Genomic DNA, 22,057 nt, shown 5'->3' on the forward strand with positions numbered 1-22,057 from the left:
AATGGGGCATCATCACCCTGTGGCACGAGCTGCTGCTTGCCCCGGCACGCTCGCCCTCCCTCCCACTGCGGGGTGAAATCAAATCCTCTGCCCAAACTTTGTTTTCCTTTTCCTGGCAAACTTTCCTTTCTTATTCCATGCCTCTGCTGCCACCCCACTCCCAGCAAAGGGGAGCAGGAGGCTGCAGCAAAGACAGACCAACTTTAAACCCCAGGAGCAACTTTCCCATACTGAGGATGCCCTTTTAGCCTGGCCAAAAACCACACTCAAAAGCTCTCTCATTGGCATCACCTTCCTCATTCCTGCACTAAGTCCTGTCCATCCTTATCAAGCTGCAGTGTGGGCTTGGGCCTGGAAATATTTACTCCTCCAGCAGCAGAGAGAAAGCTAATCCTGCCCAGGCTCAAGCACCAAGGGATTGACGCAAGCGGCACCCATTCCCGCCTGGCACATCCATCCCCATCGGCAGCACTGGTGACCCTGCAGTGATTGACAGAGCTGCGGGCACATGGGGAACCCCTGTGGGTGCAGCACCCTCATCCCCCAGCAGCAGCCACAGCACAAAGTGTCACATTGCTTTTAGGGTCAAACATTTGGACCCTCTGAGTGAATGGGTTTGGTTGGCAGCAGAAGATGCAGCTGTAATGATGCAGACATGGTGAGAAGGGTGCCCAGTGCTTGTGATGGCCAAACCCATGTCCCCCGTGCCAAGCACAGCACTGGCTATGACAAAAGTGTTCGCTTTGGCAGCAAATCCTGCTCTGGCCTGACCTTTCCTTCCTGCTAAACTAAGCGCAGTAATTTCAGAGTGCCCAGCCAGCGGCAAGCCCACCACACATCACAAATGTTCCATTAATCCTGCTTAATCTTAATCTCATTTGGACACCGGCTCAGCCAGAGGGTTCTCCCCAGTGCCAAACTGGCCATGACTCCGGGGTGGTGTGCACATCCCATGGTGGGGGGGGGTGGAGAAAAGGGGTTCCAGAGCCAGGGATGAGGCAGAGGGAAGGTCTGTGGGCACGGAGGTGGTGGATCCGGTGCTGGTGCAGGGGCCAGGACCAGGCAGGTCTGTGCTGGCAGTGAGGAAGTGTCTGTGAGATGTAATCGGCTGCAGAGGCGGTTGTGCAGCTGATCAGAGCAGAGGCCCCACGTTCTCCTGCCCATGTTCTTCGCTGCTTGGGTGACCCCCAGCACATGGGTGATGAAGGGGTGCAAGCACTTGGTGTGGCTGAGGAAGTCTGAGGATCGGGGGGTGGCAGGGAAAGGGGTGACTGACCCCAGCCCGAGCATGGTGAGCGTGCCATGGGGATAAGCAGCTGAAAACAGGCTGGGAACATCCTGGATCCCAAGGGAAACACGCATCGAGTGGTGAAGGCAACATCCTGGGGCATGCTGGGAGAAGCCTGCCATGCTTTGCCGTGCCATGCCAGCCTCTGGAGGCACTCTCCATGGCAGAAAATGCTGTTGAGGTATTCCCACCTCTGGATGTAGAATCACAGAATCACTGTGCCAGCGCCTCAGCACCCTCACAGGGAAGAGCTTCTGCCTCAGAGCTCATCTCAGTCTCCCCTCTGGCAGGTTAAAGCCATTCCCCTTGGCCTGTCCCTACAGGCCCTTGTCCAAAGCCCCTCTCCAGGTTTCCTGGAGCCCCTTCAGGCACTGGAGCTGCTCTAAGGTCTCCCCTTCAGGAGCCTTCTCCTCTCCAGGCTGCCCCAGCCCAGCTCTCTCAGCCTGACATCATGCTGTGAGGAAGACCTGAGGAAATCAGAAGGAGCCCCAAAGAGAACAAGATGCACAATGGGGTTTGGAAAGGCGAGGCTTCCCCCTGTGTAACCTGCCTCAGAGGAAGGCCAAAGCAACTGGGATTTCTGAGAATGGGAAAGAGAATGAATGCCATGGGAAAAGGCATGAGCATTCCTGCTGCTCCCCTCCTGCCCAAGGGCTGGCTGCACTGGTTCGGAGCTGCAGCTCACTGTGGCCACTCAGGAAGTGATGAGGAGACACGAGTTTAACCAGCACCAGAAAGACTGGTGATGGTCTGAGACATAGGGGAACCAGCAGCTCAAGGGGGTTGCGACATACATCCTGGAAAAGGGCTGAGGCTGGATGGATGCTGGGGAGCATCCGCGATGCACCATGGCTGGAGGCACACTGCAGATGTGCTGTGCCAGCTCTAAACAGGCCATGCCAGCTCCAGATGGGACATCCTGGCTCCAGATGTCTGCACCCACATTGCTGCCCTGGCTCCAGGTGTGCTATCTGAGCCAGATGTACTCACCCTTGGAGCCATCCCAGCTCCAGATGTGCAGCCCCGCAGTGCCGCCCCAGATCCAGATGACATAACCTGGCTTCCAGACATGCACGTGCTTGCAGTGCTGCTCCAGGCCCAGATGTGCAGCCCTGGCCCCAGATATGTGCCCTAAAGGGTTTCTTCCCCAGCCCCAGCAGTGGGGCTGGGATTCCCCTGGTGTCCTCCTTGGCTCAGTCCCCCCCATGCCAGGACCCCCAGACCACAGCAAAGCCCAACCCCTCTGCCTCCTAAAACTGCTTTTTGATAGATTAATACAAACTCTTTCATTACAAAAGGCATTAAACGCATCCATAATGTGCTAAAACTAAAATTCCCACCAAAACCCTCCCCATTGGGCTCAGGGTGTGTACAACTATACATAAAGATGGGTTATAGATGTTACTATAACTCCACATTATGGTTTCAGCACACGGTGAGGCTTCACTGCTATGATGATAGCAGACTAATTCTCTTGCCTTCACCACCCTTTGCTTTCACGACAATAAGACCCCCATGGATCATTCAACACCAGAGCAGCTCACGTTTGCTGGCAGAGGAGGGGTCTGCCTTGCCCAGGGAGGGGGAATTATGCTCCCTGATGTTTCCTCCTCTGAGGGCAGAGGCGGGTGAGCAGTGTGGTATTTCCTGTGGTTGCAGCACTCTAATGAGGTTAACACTGTTACTGAGGTTAACTCTTCAACCGACATGAAAGAGGAAGCCACAGGCTCTGCAGCGGGGCTGGTTTGGGAGCGGGGGGCCCGTGGTCCATCGGCATCCCCTTAGGACCAGCACAAGCAGGTGGGGTGGCACTAAGTGCTGGTGAAAACAACCTCAGTCCTTCAGGAGTTTTTCACTGTAGGCTCCTGGGATTAGCAGAAACATTCTTTTACTGATGGGGCTCCACAAAACCCTTCCACTTAGCTCCTACCACCACACACACTGCGACTCCATCCTAAAATCCATTTGGGATGGACTTCACTTTGCTGGGGTGACTCCAGATTCTCTGAACATTGAAAGAGTAAAGAGGCAGCCCTCCCCCTGAGGCTCTTCCTTTAGGGGATGCTGGGTTTTCCCATGGACTGACTCACACTGGAAACTCTCAGCTTTTCTATCTAGGTCAGGCTCACTCGCACTTGCTGATGCTTCTCGCAGTGCTCGGCAGCCCCAGCCACAGGCAGAGGGGCCCGGTGGCACGTCCTGAGCTCTGGCAAGGTAAGAACCCCCCTCCCTGCTCTTCCCAGCTTCCAGCCTGCTCCCACCTGGATTTAAAGCCTAAAGACCCTGCTTTGTGTGTCTTAGCTGCTGCTTCTATGTGTTGGTTGCTTCCAACCCACACTGCCAATGAAGGTTTCACATGGTTTGCACTTGCACAAGTGGGACAGCTCTTTCCTTCTGCATTTTGCATTTCTTCAGCACAAAACGTACAAGGAGACTTTAATAGAGACAAGAACAGACTATTATCTCTTAACAAGGGGAACGGTCTCTTTCCACCTGTCTTTGGAGCTTGCACATGCCTATAAACTGGAATAGAAACACACATGTGAGCGATCCCAGGGGAGGCAGAGCCTGCAATCCTGTCCTAGAGCTGGCAGCGGGGCACATTTACCGTATTTTCAGCTCTTTTCATACAGCACAAGGTCGGGTTTGATGCTGTTTCCCCCCATTTGTTCTAACTTTCTAAGCTTTGCAGGCGACTGGGAGGCCCTTCGAGTTCTTTTAGTGGGTCAGGTAATAGGAAAGCGCTTGAAATTTGACTCACTCATGAATACTTGAACAGCCTTTAAACCAAATGGGGTCAGCTCACACAGCAGAGAAATGCAAAAGCTCTCACTGTCGTTAGGAGCCTGGTTTGGGTTGAATAAGAGCATTTTGAAGCCTTTGCAGCTGGTTTGACTCTGGTTCAGTGTGTCCCTCAAGGGAAAACTTGCTGTTTATAACATCAGATTTTGTATGGGGCTATTTCTAGTGTGTATCTCAAGGTCTGGTGTATATTTGTAGTTATTTCTAGTCTATATCTCTAGTGGAAGGTGCCCCTGCCCATGGCAGGGGGTTGGAACTGAATGAGCTTTAAGGTCCTTTCCAACACAAACCGTTCTATGATTCTGTGATTTTAGTTATTGCTGGCTTAAAAATAAAACTGTGGAAGCACTGTGGAAGGCTTTGCCCCAGTTTCAGCTCCAGGAGCTGTTTCCTTGCACCCCACTGGTCTGTGCCCTTGGCTGCTGCAAAGCCATCAATCCCTATACCCTGTACCCCTGAGCCCCATGGGGCTGGGCTTCCCCTTTGAGGGGGTTTCACCTTGTTGGGGTGAATCTAAAGAGGCTGGGGAGGAAGGCAAAGGGAGCAGGGAAAAATTCAGGCAGAATGTGGGATGCAAGCGTGGTCCTTGGGAAAGAGGGGAATTCCTTGCCTGGGGTTCTGGAAAGACCCGTGGCTCGGCTGGGGCAGGACCTGCCATACCAAGGAGGTGCGAAAGATGTTATGGAAACAGGGAAAGGTTCTGTCCCATGAAGCTGTGTCTGGTCAGGTCTGAGCATCTCCAGGGTGCAGACTGCAAGACAACCCCTCCGGGCAGCCGGCCCCTTGTGTGGTCACCCTTCAACTGTTTTTCTTGCGTTTAACTGGAATTCCATGTTTTCAATGTGAGGCCATTGCCTCCTGTCCTGTCCCTGGGCGCCGCCGAGAGGAGTCTGGCTCCCCCATCTCTACCCCACCATCAGACATCAATACTAATAAGTGTGATGAGGAACGGCTGAGGGACCTGGGGGGTTTAGTCTGGAGAAGAGAAGGCTCAGGGGGGACCTTATCGCTCTCTGCAACTGCCTGACAGGAGGATGGAGCCAGGAGGGGGCTGGTCTCTGCTCCCAAGGAACAAGGGATGGGACAAGAGGAAACGGCCTCAAGCTGCCCCAGGGGAGGTTTAAATGGAGCTGAGGAACAATTCCTTCCCCAGAGGGTGCTCAGGCATTGGAACAGGCTGCCCAGGGCAGGGCTGGAGTCACCGTCCCTGCAAGTGTTCACACCCCGTGTAGCCGAGGCCTCAGTGCCGTGGGTTAGTGGTGGCCTTGGCAGTGCTGGGGAATGGCTGGACTTGATCATCTTACAGGTCTTCTCCAAGCTGGTTGGTTCCATGATACTTCCCTGCATCCTTCTCTCTGCCCAGGATTACCAAACCCTGCAGGAATGTACTTCTATGTAAGTAGAAGTGAAGGACTGGAGAAATTTCACAGACAGGAAAACTAAGAGGAACGTCACTAGAGGTGGAAGCTCAGGGAAAGTGGCCTTGGGGCTGCTCACCAGGGCTGGACACTAGGTTCTCAATTCCTGTGTGCCCACAGGCTCATTCTCCCACACTGCTGCTGCAAGCACAACCTTGCCCGACCCCAAAACCCCAAGGAAATCTTTGCCACGCATCCCCATTCCCACCTCCGGGATGCCCCTGTGCATCCCAGGGTGAGGGCAAACCTGGCTGCACTGGGCAGAGGTGCTGCTGGTGTGACAGCTCCCACCTTTCCTCCCTCCAGACTATGCCACGCATGGGCAGTGACCACAGCCCAGGCCATGGGGGGATCCAGCGAGGCTTTGGCACTGCATGTCCTGCTCTGCTGCCTGTGTGGAGGTAAGTGCCATCACCGTCACTGACCACTAACCAAACACCATGGTCTGCCATGGGAATTGGAGTGGGAGAAGGAAAAGTATAAGGCTATGGCTATGGATTTTAGGGGGAGTGCTTTGTTAGCATTGCAGGAGGCTCCGATTGCACCCTTTCCGTCCTGCTCGCATCCTTAGAGCGGGGTCACATCCAGCTGCAGCATGGTCCTGCCTCTGCACACGTAGAGCCAGACCACACTGGTTCCAGGAAGGCAAAAGGAGCCGGATACAGTGCAGAGCTCTCATCTGATAGCGAGGAGCAGCACGGGGGCTGCTGCCCTAATCTCGGGGGATCAGAGATCTCAAGACAACGGGTTATTTCCCTGCAGTCACTTGAACGTTAGAGCAGAACCCAACATTGGTGAAACGAGGTGTCGGCGAGCAGAGGGGAGGAGTCAGGGGGTGCTGGGTTGTGCTGAAGGCAAAGGGGTTTATCCCCATCCTGGGGGGAGCAAAGGGACAGACCCTGCTACTACCTGCATCCCAGCAAAGCAGCCCATCAGCATCCCTTGCTCCCACCCGGAGCCGCCCTGACCCGGTGGGTGTTGGTGCAGGGGTTGCCAACATCAGGTGCTCAGGACAAGTCTGGATCGAGCCCACGCCGCCGGTGCGGATGGGCACCAACATCTCCATCAACTGCCTCTCCACCCTCGGCTGCCCCTGGGCCCATTTCAGCATCTTCTTCAACTACAGCCACACTGAGGGCACCCCGTCCCCCCTCAACAGCAGCGCTGTCCAGCTCCAGCTGCAGGAGTTCCGGATGCCCTTCGGGAGCGTGACCTGCTTCGCCCGCTGCCCCAACACCAACATGGACCAGCTTGTGTGTGGCACCGACATCCTGGCCGGCTGTGAGTACCCCCATGGCTGTGGGAATCCACAGAACCATGGAATGGTCTGTTTTGGAAGGGAGCTTAAAGCTCATCCAGTTCCAATCCCCTGCCACCGGCAGGGACACCTTCCACTAGAGCAGGTTGCTCCAAGCCCCTGTGTCCAACCTGGCCTTGAACACTGCCAGGGATGGGGCAGCCACAGCTTCTCTGAGCACCCTGTGCCAGCGCCTCAGCACCCTCACAGGGAAGAGCTTCTGCCTCAGAGCTCATCTCAATCTCCCCTCTGGCAGGTTAAAGCCATTCCCCTTGGCCTGTCCCTACAGGCCCTTGTCCAAAGCCCCTCTCCAGGTTTCCTGGAGCCCCTTTAGGCCCTGGAGCTGCTTTAAGGTCTCCCCTTCAGGAGCCTTCTCTTCTCCAGGCTGCCCCAGCCCAGCTCTCTCAGCCTGGCTCCAGAGCAGAGCTGCTCCAGCCCTCGCAGCAGCTCCGGGGCCTCCTCTGGCCTCGCTCCAGCAGCTCCACGTCCCCTCTTGTGCTGTTGCCCCAGAGCTGGCCACAGGACTGGAGGTTTCTTGTTAAGCTGCCAGCACTGAGGAAGTGCAGCACCACTCGGGGGTTTCCACACTCTTTGCCTGACTTTGCCTCCACAGACCCTCCGGATCCCCCCAGCAACCTGACCTGCACCATCCAGGAGCACGCGGGGCACATGGTGTGTGCATGGGACACGGGGCAGACAACCTATCTCCCCACCCAGTACACCCTCCACCTGCGCAGGTAATTCCCCATGGGATGGAGACACCGGGGAGGGAGCACATGGGATGGAGACAGGACCAGGAGGGAGCGCAGTAACAATCAGAGCCGGCACATGGCACTGAGGTCACCCACAGACACGGGTGACACCAGGGCTGCTCTGCTGCTGGCACCCATGCCCTAGTTACACTTCCTAAAGCTTACGTCCTCCTGGTCTCCTGCTTGCAAACCACATGTTAAACCATGGGTTTGATTCTGCAGGATGGACTTTGTGTGCTCAGTGCTATTAGCATTGCATCATGCCACAGCACATTGCAGCAATGCGTTTGAGCTGGTTTGAGCCTTTCTGAGCTACAGGGTGTGCAGAGGGTGCAGCCAGTGGTGTGCACCTTGCACCACCCAAACCCTGAAATTGAAACTCCAGCAGGGTACAAAGATTGAACCCGAAGCAGACGCGCTGTGTGCCGCAGCCCTTCCTACCCAGCCCAGGATGCTTTCTGCCACCAAAGCCCCAGTGGCACAAGGCTGGCAAGTTTTCAAAGCCAATCTGACTCAATTATTAAAGTAAATGCATTAAATCCCATTATACATAGGCTTTGTGAAGCGATTAACCACCTGTCTAAATCTGCTTGGGCTCAAACTGTGAACCATGCAGAAAGAACTGAGAATGTTCCGTTCCAACAGTGAAACACAGATGCCCCACAGACAGGTCAAGAACCAAGGGCACCACTTTCTAGTTCACTTTAGGAGTGGCAAACACTGGTTTTGGAGATGACTGTGCCCCAGTCACAAGCTGCGACCTCTAGAGAGCTGTAGTTGCTTTCCAGCGGGTGCATGATGTTCAGATGGGTTCTGACCACGCTGCCTCCTGCTTCCCAGAGTGGGGACAGCGGTGACAGAGGATGCTGAGGAGGAAGATGAAAAGGAGAAGGTCTTCTCTGCAGGCTCACTCATACCACTGAGCGTGCTGCATGGTGGGAACCACTACTCGGCATGGGTGCAGGCCAGCAACGAGCTGGGTGCTGCTCGCTCGGGCCAGTGGCACCTCAACCTGCAGGAGCTCGGTATGTCCATCCCCCTGTCCATCCCCCCATCCATCCCTGAGCTGCACTGTGTGCTGGGGCTCTGCATGGCCATAGACACTGCCCCGAGATGTTGCTTTAGGGACACCCACAGGAGGGTTGGAACTGGATGAGCTTTAAGCTCCCTTCCAACCCAAACCAGGCTGGGATTACATGACATGAGTGAGCAGTGCAGCTCACATGAGGGAGGGCAGCCCCCCATGGTGTGCCAGCCCCCCAGCCCACACTTCCTCTTCTCTCCCCATAGTGGTTCCCACTCTGCCCCTGGTCACCGGTGCAGAGACAACAGAGACATCACCTCCCATCACCACCATCCACTGGAAGAGGCAGACGCTGCTGGAGAACGTGCACTGTGAGGAGCGATACAAAGCCATGGGCAGCCCAGCATGGCATGTGAGAGCCTGAGACCCCCAAACCTCCCCTGAGCACCAGCTGCTCATTAAGACTCACACCACTGCTGCTCCTGCTGGAGACCCCTGAGCACCCACAGGCAATGGGAACATTTGGGGTCATTCAAAACGCACCCCTTCAGCACCAGTGGGGAACATCACCCCCAGCCATGGGCACCCTGCTTCCCTTGTAGGTGGAGGTGTGGGACAGCACATCACAGCACAAATCCTGCACACAGCATGACCTACAGAGTGACACCCAGTACGTGTTCCAGGTCCGGTGCCGGCTCAGCACTGCCAACAGCCCCTGGAGTGCCTGGAGCTCCCCTTTCCTCTACACCACCCCGGAGGCAGGTAAGCTCAGCCTCAGCACTGCGTTATTCCAAGCAGCCCATCAGCCCCTTGGGATGCTCTGTGGGAACCTGGCCATGGAACGGGAGCCAGCACATCCCTGGAGACCACTGCTGGCAGACATCAGGCATGATGCTGTGACCTGGGAGGCGCTGCCACCACATCACCCTCCCCATGTTGCAGCTGAGGGCTGAGCACTGTCACAAGCTGGCAGCTCATCTCATGTCCTCCAAGCCATACAGAATGATGGATGGGATACATTTATCCACCCTTGGCAGCTCATGCCCTAGGTGGGAAAACCACATCAGCCAAGGTGTCCCACCAGCCACAAATATCTGCTGTCTTGGGTTAGGGTCCTCACTTTGCATCCTGGTTACTAATACCAGGATGAGCTTAGACAGTTGGATGTCTCAGCCTGCATCAACCGAGGAGCGATGCCCTCACATCCTGGTTGCGGTGAGGAAGCTGGGGACACACTTGCCCCAAAAAGCGCCACTCACTGCTGTTTGTAGTCTGGGACACTTCCTACCCACAGCAGCAGAGCTGTGCAGCAACAAGACTACTGCTGGGCTCCAACCTCCATCTCTGCTGCTGCCAGGCTCCCAACCTCCATCCCTGCGGCTGCTGGGCTTCATCACCATCACCAGCCACATGGGAACCAGCCCTGCATGGAGCCACCAGCCCAGTGGGGCTTTCTGCAAAGGTTGCTTGTGGATGGGAGCCCTGGCTGATTCCACTCAGGATTGCTCACCCCACATCCCACACTTCCTCCCACAGCCCCCACCGCAGCTCCTGATGTGTGGCGGTGCCTGGGCCCGGCGTTCCCAAACAGCAGCCACGAGGTGACGGTCTTGATCAAGGTAAAGTCTGTTTTTGGCAGCTACAGTGAAGTTTTTGCATGCTTTGCTCCTCCCCTTAGGAGAGCATCTGCCAAGAGGCAGCAGAAGGCAATGTCCTTTGACTAAAGAGATGGGGGGAAGATGAGACCCCAACATGTCCTTAGGGCAAAATCCACCCATGTTGCCCAGCCAAGGGGGTGTCTGTCTTGCACTTGGTGTCTCAGTGTTAGACCCTGCACCTATCCCCATGGACTGTCTGTCTCACCCTTCACAGCCCCTGTCACCCCAAGATGCCCGCGGGAGGATCCTGGGCTACACCGTGACCACAGAGATCCCTGAGGGAATGGTGCTGCTCTGCAACACCTCCAGCACAGCGTGCAGTGTCCTGGTGCCCCCGGGAGCCCGCACTCTCTGTGTCACCGCTCACAACTCTAAGGGGGCTTCCAGCCCTGCCAACATCACCCTCAACCAGGGCACCAACAGCCAGGAAGGTAGGAACTCGTGTACATCAACTACAGCTTTAATAGAGACTGGCTTTTGTCAGCATGGGAGGGGAAAATGCTGGTTTGTACATGCATGGCTTGAAATCTGTCTTCTTCATCAGGGTCTGTAGGGACAGGCCAAGGGGAATGGCTTTAACCTGCCAGAGGGGAGATTGAGATGAGCTCTGAGGCAGAAGCTGTTCCCTGTGAGGGTGCTGAGGCGCTGGCACAGGGTGCCCAGAGAAGCTGTGGCTGCCCCATCCCTGGCAGTGTTCAAGGCCAGGTTGGACACAGGGGCTTGGAGCAACCTGCTCTAGTGGAAGGTGTCCCTGCCCGTGGCAGGGGGTTGGAGCTGGATGAGCTTTAAGATCCCTTCCAACACAAACCAGTCTGAGATTCCATGATATTATGAAAGCAAGGGCAAAATCCCCAGTGGAACTTTGCCTCCTCTGCTGAGGGAACACAACATCCTCCAGACAAGGCCAGCATTCCCCACGGATGGATACGCTCCACAGTCACGTATCTCAGCCCTTGGCCTCTGAAGACTGCAGCAATAAGCTTGAACATAAGTTTGTCCTGCCTGTGTTGGCTGGCAGGGACATGTTACGCCATGGGCTCAGTGCAAGGGTGCTCCTCTGGCAGTGATACAGCCCCTGCTGTGAGCTGGGTCCTTGCAAGCACAAAGGGAAGGGACAAAACAAATCCTTCCAGGCCACTTCCCTGTGCCACACGCTGTGGTTTTCCCCACAACCATCACTTTCCTATTTGTGAAAACTGACATTTTTAGTGAGCAACGGGAGGGGAAAGCCCCGTTCCAACTGAGGACACATACGTGACTAAAAAGAGACCAGAGAGAAAGAAGGTGGAAAAACTTCTCTAATCTCTCTTATCAGAATCTTTCTTGTAAGAAATGACAGGTAAAGCATTTTAGAAGAGACATGACAAAGCTGAAGATGTGCTTTTGTGATACCTGTATGTGAGCACATATATATATATATAAAAAACAAGAGCTAGCAGGGCTATTATAAAGAGCTTTAAGCTAGATTTGAAGGGGGAAAGGGATAAAACCAGTCTCGATAGAGATAAGCCTGGGGCAGCACACCAATGTTGGAGAGACAGTGGGCTAGCAAGGTCCTTCAGTCTGTCATCTCGGTGGAGGTAGAGGATGGAGATCCATGTGGTAGAAAAGATGGAAGGGTTACTGATGTGTTAGAAAACATGGAAGGGCCTGGGAACAGTCCTGTAGGAATCAGGGCTTCTCCCTCCAAAAGGGTGGTGGAATCAATAGCCCAGTTGAAGGGCAGGCTGTACAGGGCCTTGGACAACATGGTCTAGTGGAAGGTGTCCCTGCTTATGGCAGAGGGTTGGAACTGGATGATCTTAAGGTCCTTTGCAACCCAAACCATTCTATGATCTACACTGATGGGCACAGCATGGGCAACAAACAGGAGGAGCTCAAAGCCATTGCACAGCAGGAAAATTATGACAACATAGTTACCACCACAGAAACACGATGGAATGACTGGCACAACCAGAGTGCTGCAATGGGTGGTCGTAAACTCTTCAGAAGGGATTAGCAAGAGGAGAGAGGCGGTGGGGTAGATCTGTGTGTAAGAGAATGTTTTGATTGTCTAGAGCTTGATGCTGGTGGCAATAGGGTTGAGTGTTTATGAGTACAAATCAGGGGGAAGGACAACAAAGCAGATACCATGGTGGGAGTCTGTTCTAGACCATCCAATCAGGACGAACAGGCAGATGAAATAGTCTATAAGCACAATCACTAGTCCTTATTCTTGTGGGGGACTTCAATTTACCAGATGTCTCTGGAAATACAATACAGCAGAAAGGAAACAGGCTGGGAGGTCCATGGAGCATGTGGAAGAGAACTTCCCAGCACAGCTGGGGAGGGAACCAGCTCGGGAAGGCTCCCACAGGACATGTTTGTGAACAGAGAAGGACTTGTGGGTGATGTGATGGTTGGAGGCCATCTTGGGCAGAACAGTCACAAAATGATAGAGGTTCCCTCTTCAGTCCTATAACACTTTCCTGAAAGACACATTTTGCCTGGGCTAAGCTGACCCTTCCAAATCTCTTGCTCTTCCAAGATGAGGTTGGGATACAGACCCCTTTCCATCTCTCTCCACAGAGTTCCCAGCACCAGTGGCTGTGGAGGTCAAGCCTGAGAACCAGAGCAGGGTGTTGGTGGCCTGGCAGCCCCCCAGCCACAGTGGGAGGTCCCCACTGTGGTTCATAGTGGAATGGGTTTCCACCACCCCATACAGCCTGGAGGAGCAGTACTCTTGGAAGAAAGTCCCATACCAGGAAGGACACACATACATCCCAGGTAAGACATTCCAAGTGTCCTGTTGCTATTTGGTGCAGTTCATCAGAGTATTATTATAAAGCTAAAATACATTAAAGGTAGACTTCCATTTGCAATTGGGCCCCTGCCCATGGCAGAGCCCTTAGGGAGCAAGGAGGAGTGAAGCAATAGGACATATGAGGATTTGATCCCCCCAGGTGAAGGTCACAGGGAAAGAGAATGAAGTGACAATGAGCTGGCAGGCAAGGAAGCCACGCTAGACCTGCGGAGGCCTGTCCAAGCACAGGATATGCACTTATTTAAAGGATGCAGAGATGCATCAAGACTTGCTTTAGCACCTCTCCTCCCCACCATGCCCAGAGGAACAAGCCTGCAGATCCTTACCAACACAGCCTGAGCATCTCAGGACTCATTCCACTCCATTCATGCTTCCCACTTTAATCCTGATGCTTATCGGGTTTTGAGGTACTTCCTAGCCAGTTAAATGATGAAGCTTTTGCTCTTTCACATGTGTTTTGGGGAACAACTCATGCAGTGGCTATTCCCAGGGGAGGGAAGGCTCAGAGCTGGGCACCCCCCACACCTCCATCTACTTCCACAACACAGTAACAAGCCCTTGAGCAAGCGTAGAGCTTTCCCAGCAGCTCACAAACTCATTTTAAAGGCAAATCTTGCTTGGTTCCAGCAGAGGCAGGACCAGGAGGTCGCATCAATGTGTCGGTATATGCAGTCTACCCCGATGGAGTCAGCAAGCCCAGCTCCAGTCAAGGTAAGCCCGGCTAGGTGGACAAGCTGCTGCTTGCTGCAATGGAGCTGCAGAGCTCAGCTTGCAGCTTCATTCCTGGTGTTCCCAGCATCTGACATGAAAATAGAGGCTTTTAAATCAATGCATCTGTATGAAAGCCTTCTCTAGCTGATCTTTGCTCCTGTGCACAGCTCTAACATAACAACCAGATCTCACTTCACAAGACACACCAATGCAGTCATTCTCCCTTTTTGTGACAGAAGGGATGAGATTGCTGCTTTGCACATTGATAAAAAAACATTACAGATAACCCAAAACCTAGAAAACAACTTCTATAGAGACCAACTGGCCAAGCTGCAGCTTGTCCTTCCTCACCTGGAATGGGAAGCAGGCAGCCTTCGGTTCTGGAAGCTGGTTTAGAGAAAAGCATGGACCAGTTTACAACGGAAAATGAGGACTCTCATCACCTCCAGCACTGCATGTGTTGGCTTTGGTTGTCCTCAAGAGCTGGGCATACCAGGTCCATGAGCTGTTCTGTCCTACTGCTGGTCCTCACCCAGGATAATCTGTGCACAGCTCAACATCTAAGCACTGAGGACACCTCCCAGCACCACTGTACCTGCTCCAAGGATGCCACAGCACAGGCAACACATTTATGGATGCTGCATACAGTGTCCAGTGGTGGCTGAGCAGGTCCACAGAGATGAGGGATGGCTGGTGTCAACTCATAAAGTCAGACCGACGTTTGGCTCTCCAGAGCTCCTCCAGCACAACCTAGGAAAAGAGGGAAAGCCCAGGGCTGAGCTTAAATAGAGCCCCAGGCAGGGGTGTGGTAGAGGTCCCAGGTGAGGCAGGTCAGGGCCATTAAGCCCTGTTAGCACCCTCCATACCCTGACAGAGCCGGCGGTAGCTGCAGGCACCGGTAGCACCTGAGGAGGTCATCAGTTCACCATCCCTGCTGTGATGCAGTTTTAGATGGGTTATTTGAAGCTGCTCAGATGCTTTTCCTATGCCAAACCAGCTCCGTGTTTGTGGTTAGCACCCCTCACAGCTTTGAGAAGGGCAGATATTCCATTTTTTCACCCAAAATAGAAACAAATATTCCTGATCAGTTCATCCCAGGCTGTTCATGGCTGTTAGCCCTGGCTATTAGATGTTACCCTCACAGACACAGTGACAGCCTTCAGCTCTGGGTAGGTCAAGGTTTGGGCACCTCCAGCTCTGGTGACATGAATTTCCAGGGTCCTGATCCTCAGGTGGGCTTTAACCACGGAGAGGGGGAAGAACTGGGTGCAAAAGGAGCATGCTCTAACCTTTGCATCAGTAAATGGCTTAGGCATGAGTTAAATGCTTAAAACCAGAGACTTCATCCTTAGCAGTTGCACAGACTCCTTTAACAAAGCTTGGGGGCTCAGGTGGAGAAGTACCTATACAGGGCAGCAATGAAGCTCATGCTTCCAAGGCACGCACAGTGAAGTCCTTCAGCTTGACCCCACTGGTTGAACTGTGTTCTTCACCCCATTCAGATGGAGCCTGTCAAACATCAGTAAGGCATTACTGTAATCATATGATTATTATTTTTAATTTATACAAGTTCAGTGTGCCAGTGACACCAAACTGCTGAATTCCCAGACTGCAGAACACGTATTCCATTACTTTATTTCCGCAATCCCATATATCTGAGAGACGTTTTACAGTGTCTGCAGCGCACTCCAGCTGAGTGGCCTTGTACTGCAAACACTGCTCAGGGAATGGAAACACTGAACACTCTGCTAGGAGACGCACATGCTTCAAAAGCACAAAATCAGAGGCAGTACCTTTTCTGGGATTTTTCTTCCCCTTAGAGAGGAAAAAATTGCATTTGGCCTTGGGTTTGTGCTGATATTTGTTAAGGAAAAGAGGTCATAGGATCATGGAATGGTTTGTGTTGGAAGGGAGCTTAAAGCTCATCCAGTTCCAGCCCCTGCCATGGGCAGGGACACCTTCCACTAGAGCAGGTTGCTCCAAGCCCCTGTGTCCAACCTGGTCTCGAACACTGCCAGGGATAGGGAAGCCACAGCTTCTCTGGGCACTCTGTGCCAAGGTCTCAGATCTCACGGGAATTGCTGAATTTAGCCATGAAGAGAGCTCATTTTAGCCAAAATACACTTCTCGCTCTAGAGCTGCTGATCCGTCACTGTACAGCCCATCACAAACCCAGATATTATCAGCAAATTCAGTCCCATGGGATTCAGGAGCTCTGGGAAGTCATCTGTAGGTGCTCATGAAGAATGATGTGCAATTCCTCAGGAAGATGGAATTCGTATTTCAGGTGCTGAGGGGAGCGATGCGCTGACGATGTTTTGTAGTTGGTGTGATGTGTTCATCAATATCTTGTTTAATTAGATCCATGAGAAACAGGAGATTGTGTGAAGTGCATCAGAGCTGGAGTTACTAATTACTTTAGAGGGTTTTATTTTCTAATTATACCATTATTAATTGTTCAAATTAATACTAATAAAACAAAAGTAAGTCATAGTTTCTACGTCATCCTATAAATGAAGTTATGGACATTTTTTTCCTCTCTCTAAGTCCTTCCAGAAGACCAGCTCCTGGAGAACACCTACAGCAGCACCTACAGCGAGATCTCCCATGGTAAGAAGATAGTAGCTCAGACTTGGTAAGCCAGACCTTTCTCCTTGACCAGAAGTGGAAGTTTTAACCCAAGCAGCACCTGCAGCATCTGGTGATGGGGAAGTGAAAGCTCCCTTACGCTTTGGAGAGGTCAGGGGCAGAAAAGCAGCTTTTCACTTGATGGGGACATGAGGCACATGCAGTGCTCTCAGGGGTGGATTGCACCCACGTGGTGCATGCCTTCAGTTTTGCCTTCTAATGAGACTTACAATACATTGTGCATTACAACAAGTAGGAGATAAGAGAACAAGGTAATACAAGATAATGTTACATAGCACAACGGCAACAGGCTGTTGCAATCTTGCACTTTGAACCAGAGACTCATTTAAGCATTTCCCATCCACTTTTCTAACTTTGATTATGCTCTGGTTTGCACATCTTCTGCTGAAGGTTCCGTTATGATCTGCTGCATTACTTAGACCAAAAGCAAAACCAATGAAAGCTGAAGAATTCACTTCAGTGTTTCTGGAAGGTCAGGCTGGGTAGGAAATGGTTAAACGCAGTGACCACACTCCCTAGAATTACTTGACTGACCTCCCGCCCTGGGCACAGTTTTGCCTTTGCTTCCTTAACTGGGGAGCAAAAGGGCAAGTGAAATGCTGGAGGCTGTTTAATCGAAGAGCTGCTCTTTACATTGCCAAATATCATGGCAATGGGGCAATGGACTGACCTTTTCCTCTCTATCCTCTTTCAGATGATGACATTGGAGTTTTCCTGGGACTGGGCATCAGCGTGGTCATGTTATCAGTTGTTTCTGTAATTCTGATGTTTAAAAAATCAGTCAGAAAAAGGTATTACTTTCACCTCCACAATTTCTGTTCCTTATCTCCAACTCATGCTTTTCTTCCAGAGTATTTGAAAACTACCTACAGAAACCAGTCCTTTTCACTGCAGCCTGCTCTTCCTGAGGGCAAGTCCACCCGTTAGCCAGATTGCTGTACGAAAAGACATCTGTGTGAGCTACAGTGAGGCAGGGACCAGTAAAAAAAGTAACAAATCATTCCTCTGTAAAGGCCAGCCTGATGGACACACAATATTATGACAGAGATATGAGGGCAGGGGTATAAATAGAGAGGAAAACCATAATCTCCATTGTTAAGTTTTATCCTAGGACTTGTTACTCCCAGTTTTGACCAAGGAGGGGATGCTGAAGCACTTCGTGCCTGGACCTTGAGGGACAGGCAGAGACTGGAGAATGGAGCAGCTGGAAAAAACAACAGGGAGGATCTTAACACTGGATCTTAATAGCAACTGCTGTTCCCTCACAAACCAGTGCTCATCTATCCCAGTTTGCCCTTTAACTGCAACGGGAATGTCCAGGAGTCCGGGCACTGCTGTCCCTGACACAGACCCATGGGAATGGGTGACCACTGTAGTACTTGGTGCTGGTTGGATCTTCTCAACCAAACAAGAAAGAGGGGAGAGGAGAGCTGGGGGTGGAGGGTGTCGAAGAGCTGCCTCTTTCTGTTCCTGAACCCAGCCTCATTCTTCTGCTCTCACTGTCATTGTGAAACACGGGCATTCCAGCAGCAACAGGGGCTGTTTCCCAGCAGCAAGGCAGCCGAACAGCAGCGAAATTCAAGTCTCTTGCCAATGGTTTTCATTTCTGCAGCAGCTTTGGCTGCAGGAAAATCAAATTTCATCACTGTTGAGTGTTGGATTTCAGCAGTTCCAGGCACACATCTCCTCTGGTTCACAGCTCCATCCTCCTCCCCTTACTCCTCAGATTAACAACATTTGCATGTACACACAAGTTTTACAACAAGGATTTACCTACAGTCATTTAGCTTCCAGCTTGCACCACCATGAAACCTGGGTGAGAAAAAGGTTGAAAGATAAAGAGTTAGAGTTCAAATGGGACAACCTGGAGCTTCCAGGCCATCCTTGAAGGATGGATGCACTTTGTGTGCCCTCCTGCAGAGGGACAGTTTCATCCTGCATGAAGAATAAGTGACTAATAACATGGACTAACATCTTGGGGTTTATTTGTTCTTTTTGGTGCAGAATCAATGCCCTGGTTGTGTCGCTCTTGCCAAAATGGCTGCTTGAAGACATCCCCCACATGGAAAACAGCAGTGTGGTGAAGTCGCTCCAGGTAACTGCACCGTGAGCTCCCAGCTTTGCTTCACTTTCCTCCCCTTAGATTAAAGCTTACTCCAGAGCTGTGAGAAATATGGGTGGGAAGAGAATTGAGGTCTAAGGGACCAGGAACTGACCAGGAATCTCTTACCCAGGCATTTGCAAAATGCATGTGAACCCAGCTTAGCCAAGGTCTTTAAACCTTGCCTCAATATACTCTTTATTGTATATAGTATATTGGCAACAGTAGGCTCAAGCTGCCTTGAAGTGCATGCAGAAGCATGGAGACAGGCACAGCTACTCCCCTTCTCTCATCCGCCCCACTGTGGTCTCATTCACAGGGGGATTGGATGAGAGAGGCTGGAAGGAAGACAAGATGGAGACAAGTCATTGCCCCATTTCTTCCTTGGGATGCTCTAATGATAGCTCTCCCATTGGTAAAATTTGCCAGTTTGTTATTACCCTCATCATTTTCTTTGCAGGAAAAGAGTGATTTCCTGAGCAACAGCCTCCATAAGCCATTCTTGGATGCCAGTGACCCCTCAGTTATGGAAATAGAGGATGTGCCAGCGCACGAGGAGTACAAGAACATGGTCTTCAGAAGGTATCCCAGTAGAGAGGTCCCCAAGGATGGGGAGCTCCAGGAGAGCACAGTGCCTGCCATCACCATGCCCTTGGAGCACATCAGTGACTACAAACCTCAGGTGTCCGATGGGAACCCACCAGGATATGTAGCAGCCAATATTTACCAAACACAGCCCCCAGCATCCCTCCCAGAACCGGAGACAAACCTCTTCTTCAGAGACTACACAAGCCCCTTTCCCCACATGTGGGACGGGGAGGCAGGGAGACCCCATGTCTGTCTGCTGGAGAAGATCAACCTCATCTTGAATAACAGCCAGAGTGGGCAAAGCCACACGTTCAGCTCAACCCAGGGGGGACATAGCTCCCTCCTGGACAGCCAGTGGGGATGCACACCAGCCAGTGAGGTTCAAGAGCAAATGCTGGTCCCCGATGAGCTGCTCTCCTGCCTGCGAGCCACAAATGGGGAGTCGGTGGATATAAAGACCTGCTTTCCACAGAACTTCAGAAGATTATTTTGAGAGAAGGTGCAGTTGTGTTTAAAAAGCATCAAAGCAATGACCATGACACGTGTCAGCCTCTGAGACTGCAAACAGCAGAGTCATAGAATCCCAGACTGGTTTGTGTTGGAAGGGACCTCAAAGCTCATCCAGTTCCAACCCCCTGCCACGGGCAGGGACACCTTCCACTAGAGCAGGTTGCTCCAAGCCCCATCCAGCCTGGCCTTGAACACTGCCAGGGATGGGACAAACCCCTCAAATCTGAAATTCTTGTGGCTGCTGGAATGCTTTGGCCAGTAAATCACAATTTTAAGCTTACCTCATATTGTCACAAGCATGAAACCCATGTAACTTGGATTACAATAAGAACTGAAATACAAACCTGGTGATTTTTGCAGGGTGCAAAATGCTTCAATTACTATTCAAAATCATTCCATTGTTAAATCATAGAATAGGTTTGGGTTGGCATATTTGGAGCATTTCATCCCTGGAGCTGATTGCAGTTGAAATGGATAAAACCATCCTGATGGAAATGTATGGAATATCTTGGGATCACTCCTAATGAAGCAATACTACACCAAGGAGGATTTCACTACACAGTGAAATGGCATTTATTAGGCACATGGCAGGGAGTTGGATCTTCTGACACCCAGGAAATGAAATACAGGAGTCTCCTTAACCTACATATCTTTACCTATCTAGAGTTATGCACTTTATTATTATGAAATCACTTTTTTTTTTTTTTTTTTGCAGTGGAACTGCTATATCTGGATATTAGAATCTTTCCTTCAATTTTTGCTAGGCTCTCTATGTGTTTCTCCAACTGCTGTAGCCTGAATGGATTTATTTTGATGTCTACCCCAGGATACCTTCAAACCAACATTGTTGGGTGATGTACTTGTTTCCTTTTAACAACCCAAGAGATCTGTTGCTTATATTTACAGGGTAGTAGCTATCTGTCAAGACTTCTTTAGAAGCAGCAAACTGTTTCCAAGCCAGAGATATGACTTTTACATGTAAGTGAGTCTAAAATTAGTGGGTGCTGCCTGTGCAGGAAGGAAATTGTAAAAGAACAGCCACATACTGTCGGCAGCTCAGATGTGAGATGGGGAAGGTATTTTTTTCTATGTCCACATCCTGAGGCTCACGCTGCCTGTATCATCTCAACTACCAAACCCCATGGGTGAAAATGCTCCTTTTGGCAGAAAAACAGGCTGAAAGGCTGCTCTTATATCCCAGGTACTTGCTGGTTGAATTTCCAGCCCTGCTAACTCATTCTGGGATGGATTCCTCCAATGTATTCATTTCTAGAGGAGCCCAGTTCCTCTCCTGTAAGGCATCTCTCAGCACACAGCAGTGCAGAGATGAAGCATTGCCCTGCTTTCACCATGCACGGGAGACAAAGCTTCCACTGGCTTCTTGGGAGCCAAACGAAAGATTTCTTCTTTATGAAGGTGCATGGATGCATCTGGTAAAGATGCACTGGTTACTGGAGAAAATGGAAAGAGAAAGGCACAAATATATGTGTGTGTACATATATATATCAAAGAATCCCAGACTGGTTTGTGTTGGAAGGGAGCTTAAAGCTGATCCAGCTCCAACCCCCTGCGACGGGCAGGGACACCTTCCACTAGAGCAGGTTGCTCCAAGCCCCTGTGTCCAACCTGGCCTTGAACACTGCCAGGGATGGGGCAGCCACAGCTTCTCTGGGAAAAGTCTGTGCCAGCGCCTCAGCACCCTCACAGGGAAGAGCTTCTGCCTCAGAGCTCATCTCAGTCTCCCCTCTGGCAGGTTAAAGCCATTCCCCTTGGCCTGTCCCTACAGGCCCTTGTAAATTCTAATATACAATACATCTCCCCCTCTCCCTCCATTTTAACCCATTTGAACAGTGCTCGTATCTGGTTTGTATTTTTTAAACCATCTAACAATGGTTTAAAAGATGTAACAGGGTGGTTGGAACTAGATGGTCTTTAAGGTCCCTTCCAACTCAAAGCAGTTTGTGAGTCTATGATACTCATGGTGCTCACCTCTGACAATGAATGCATCAGTGGGTAAATTGACTGGTACATGAAGACTGCAGGAATTCTGATAACAGTCCAATATCCCTTCATGTCCTCAGTTCCAGATTCTTAGCTGTCAGTCATGCTCTTCACTCTCCTGTCTTCACCTTCTTTGCCCTTGGAAAGCCCTTTGCATCCTACATGTGTCTTCTTTCCACCAAGTACAGTATTTAGGGGTGGGGTGCAAACCAGCATCCTGAGCGATGGGGATTGAACTATTGCCATGCAAGTCCAACACTGAGATCCTCAGAAGTGGGCAGCCCTTGGATATATGAATGTCCTGGTGTTTTGGGTCAAATCATGATGTTGCTTTTAGCACATCTATTTTAACACATCAGGGTTCGCTCCCTCAAATATTACATGCTAAGTCTTGATGTGGATATTTTCTGAACCTTTTCCTAGGTTTAGTAGTATTGTTGGTGGCCATATCTTAT

At 51.5% G+C, this 22,057-nt stretch overlaps 1 protein-coding gene across 1 annotated transcript; it reads left to right on the forward strand.

The window, feature by feature from the left end:
* The first annotated feature begins 10,522 nt into the window (after positions 1-10,522).
* Positions 10,523-20,416, forward strand: IL23R (interleukin 23 receptor). Its single transcript, XM_030496247.1, has 7 exons — positions 10,523-10,670; positions 12,808-13,005; positions 13,670-13,753; positions 16,301-16,363; positions 17,097-17,193; positions 18,407-18,497; positions 18,964-20,416. Exons 1-7 carry the CDS (start codon positions 10,523-10,525, stop codon positions 19,582-19,584), a joined length of 1,302 nt encoding a protein of 433 aa, XP_030352107.1. The 3' UTR covers positions 19,585-20,416.
* Positions 20,417-22,057: the final 1,641 nt, after the last annotated feature.

This window comes from Strigops habroptila, chromosome 8, assembly GCF_004027225.2.
Source record: "Strigops habroptila isolate Jane chromosome 8, bStrHab1.2.pri, whole genome shotgun sequence".
In the NCBI taxonomy this organism is placed as follows: domain Eukaryota; kingdom Metazoa; phylum Chordata; class Aves; order Psittaciformes; family Psittacidae; genus Strigops; species Strigops habroptila.

Excerpts from the sequence above, each read along its gene's own strand:
- IL23R (XM_030496247.1), top strand. The coding sequence starts at position 10,523 with ATGGTGCTGCTCTGCAACACCTCCAGCACAGCGTGCAGTGTCCTGGTG. Across the intron at positions 10,671-12,807 it reads GGGCACCAACAGCCAGGAAG|AGTTCCCAGCACCAGTGGCT; the intron begins GTAGGAACTCGT and ends CTCTCTCCACAG. Across the intron at positions 13,006-13,669 it reads AGGACACACATACATCCCAG|CAGAGGCAGGACCAGGAGGT; the intron begins GTAAGACATTCC and ends GCTTGGTTCCAG.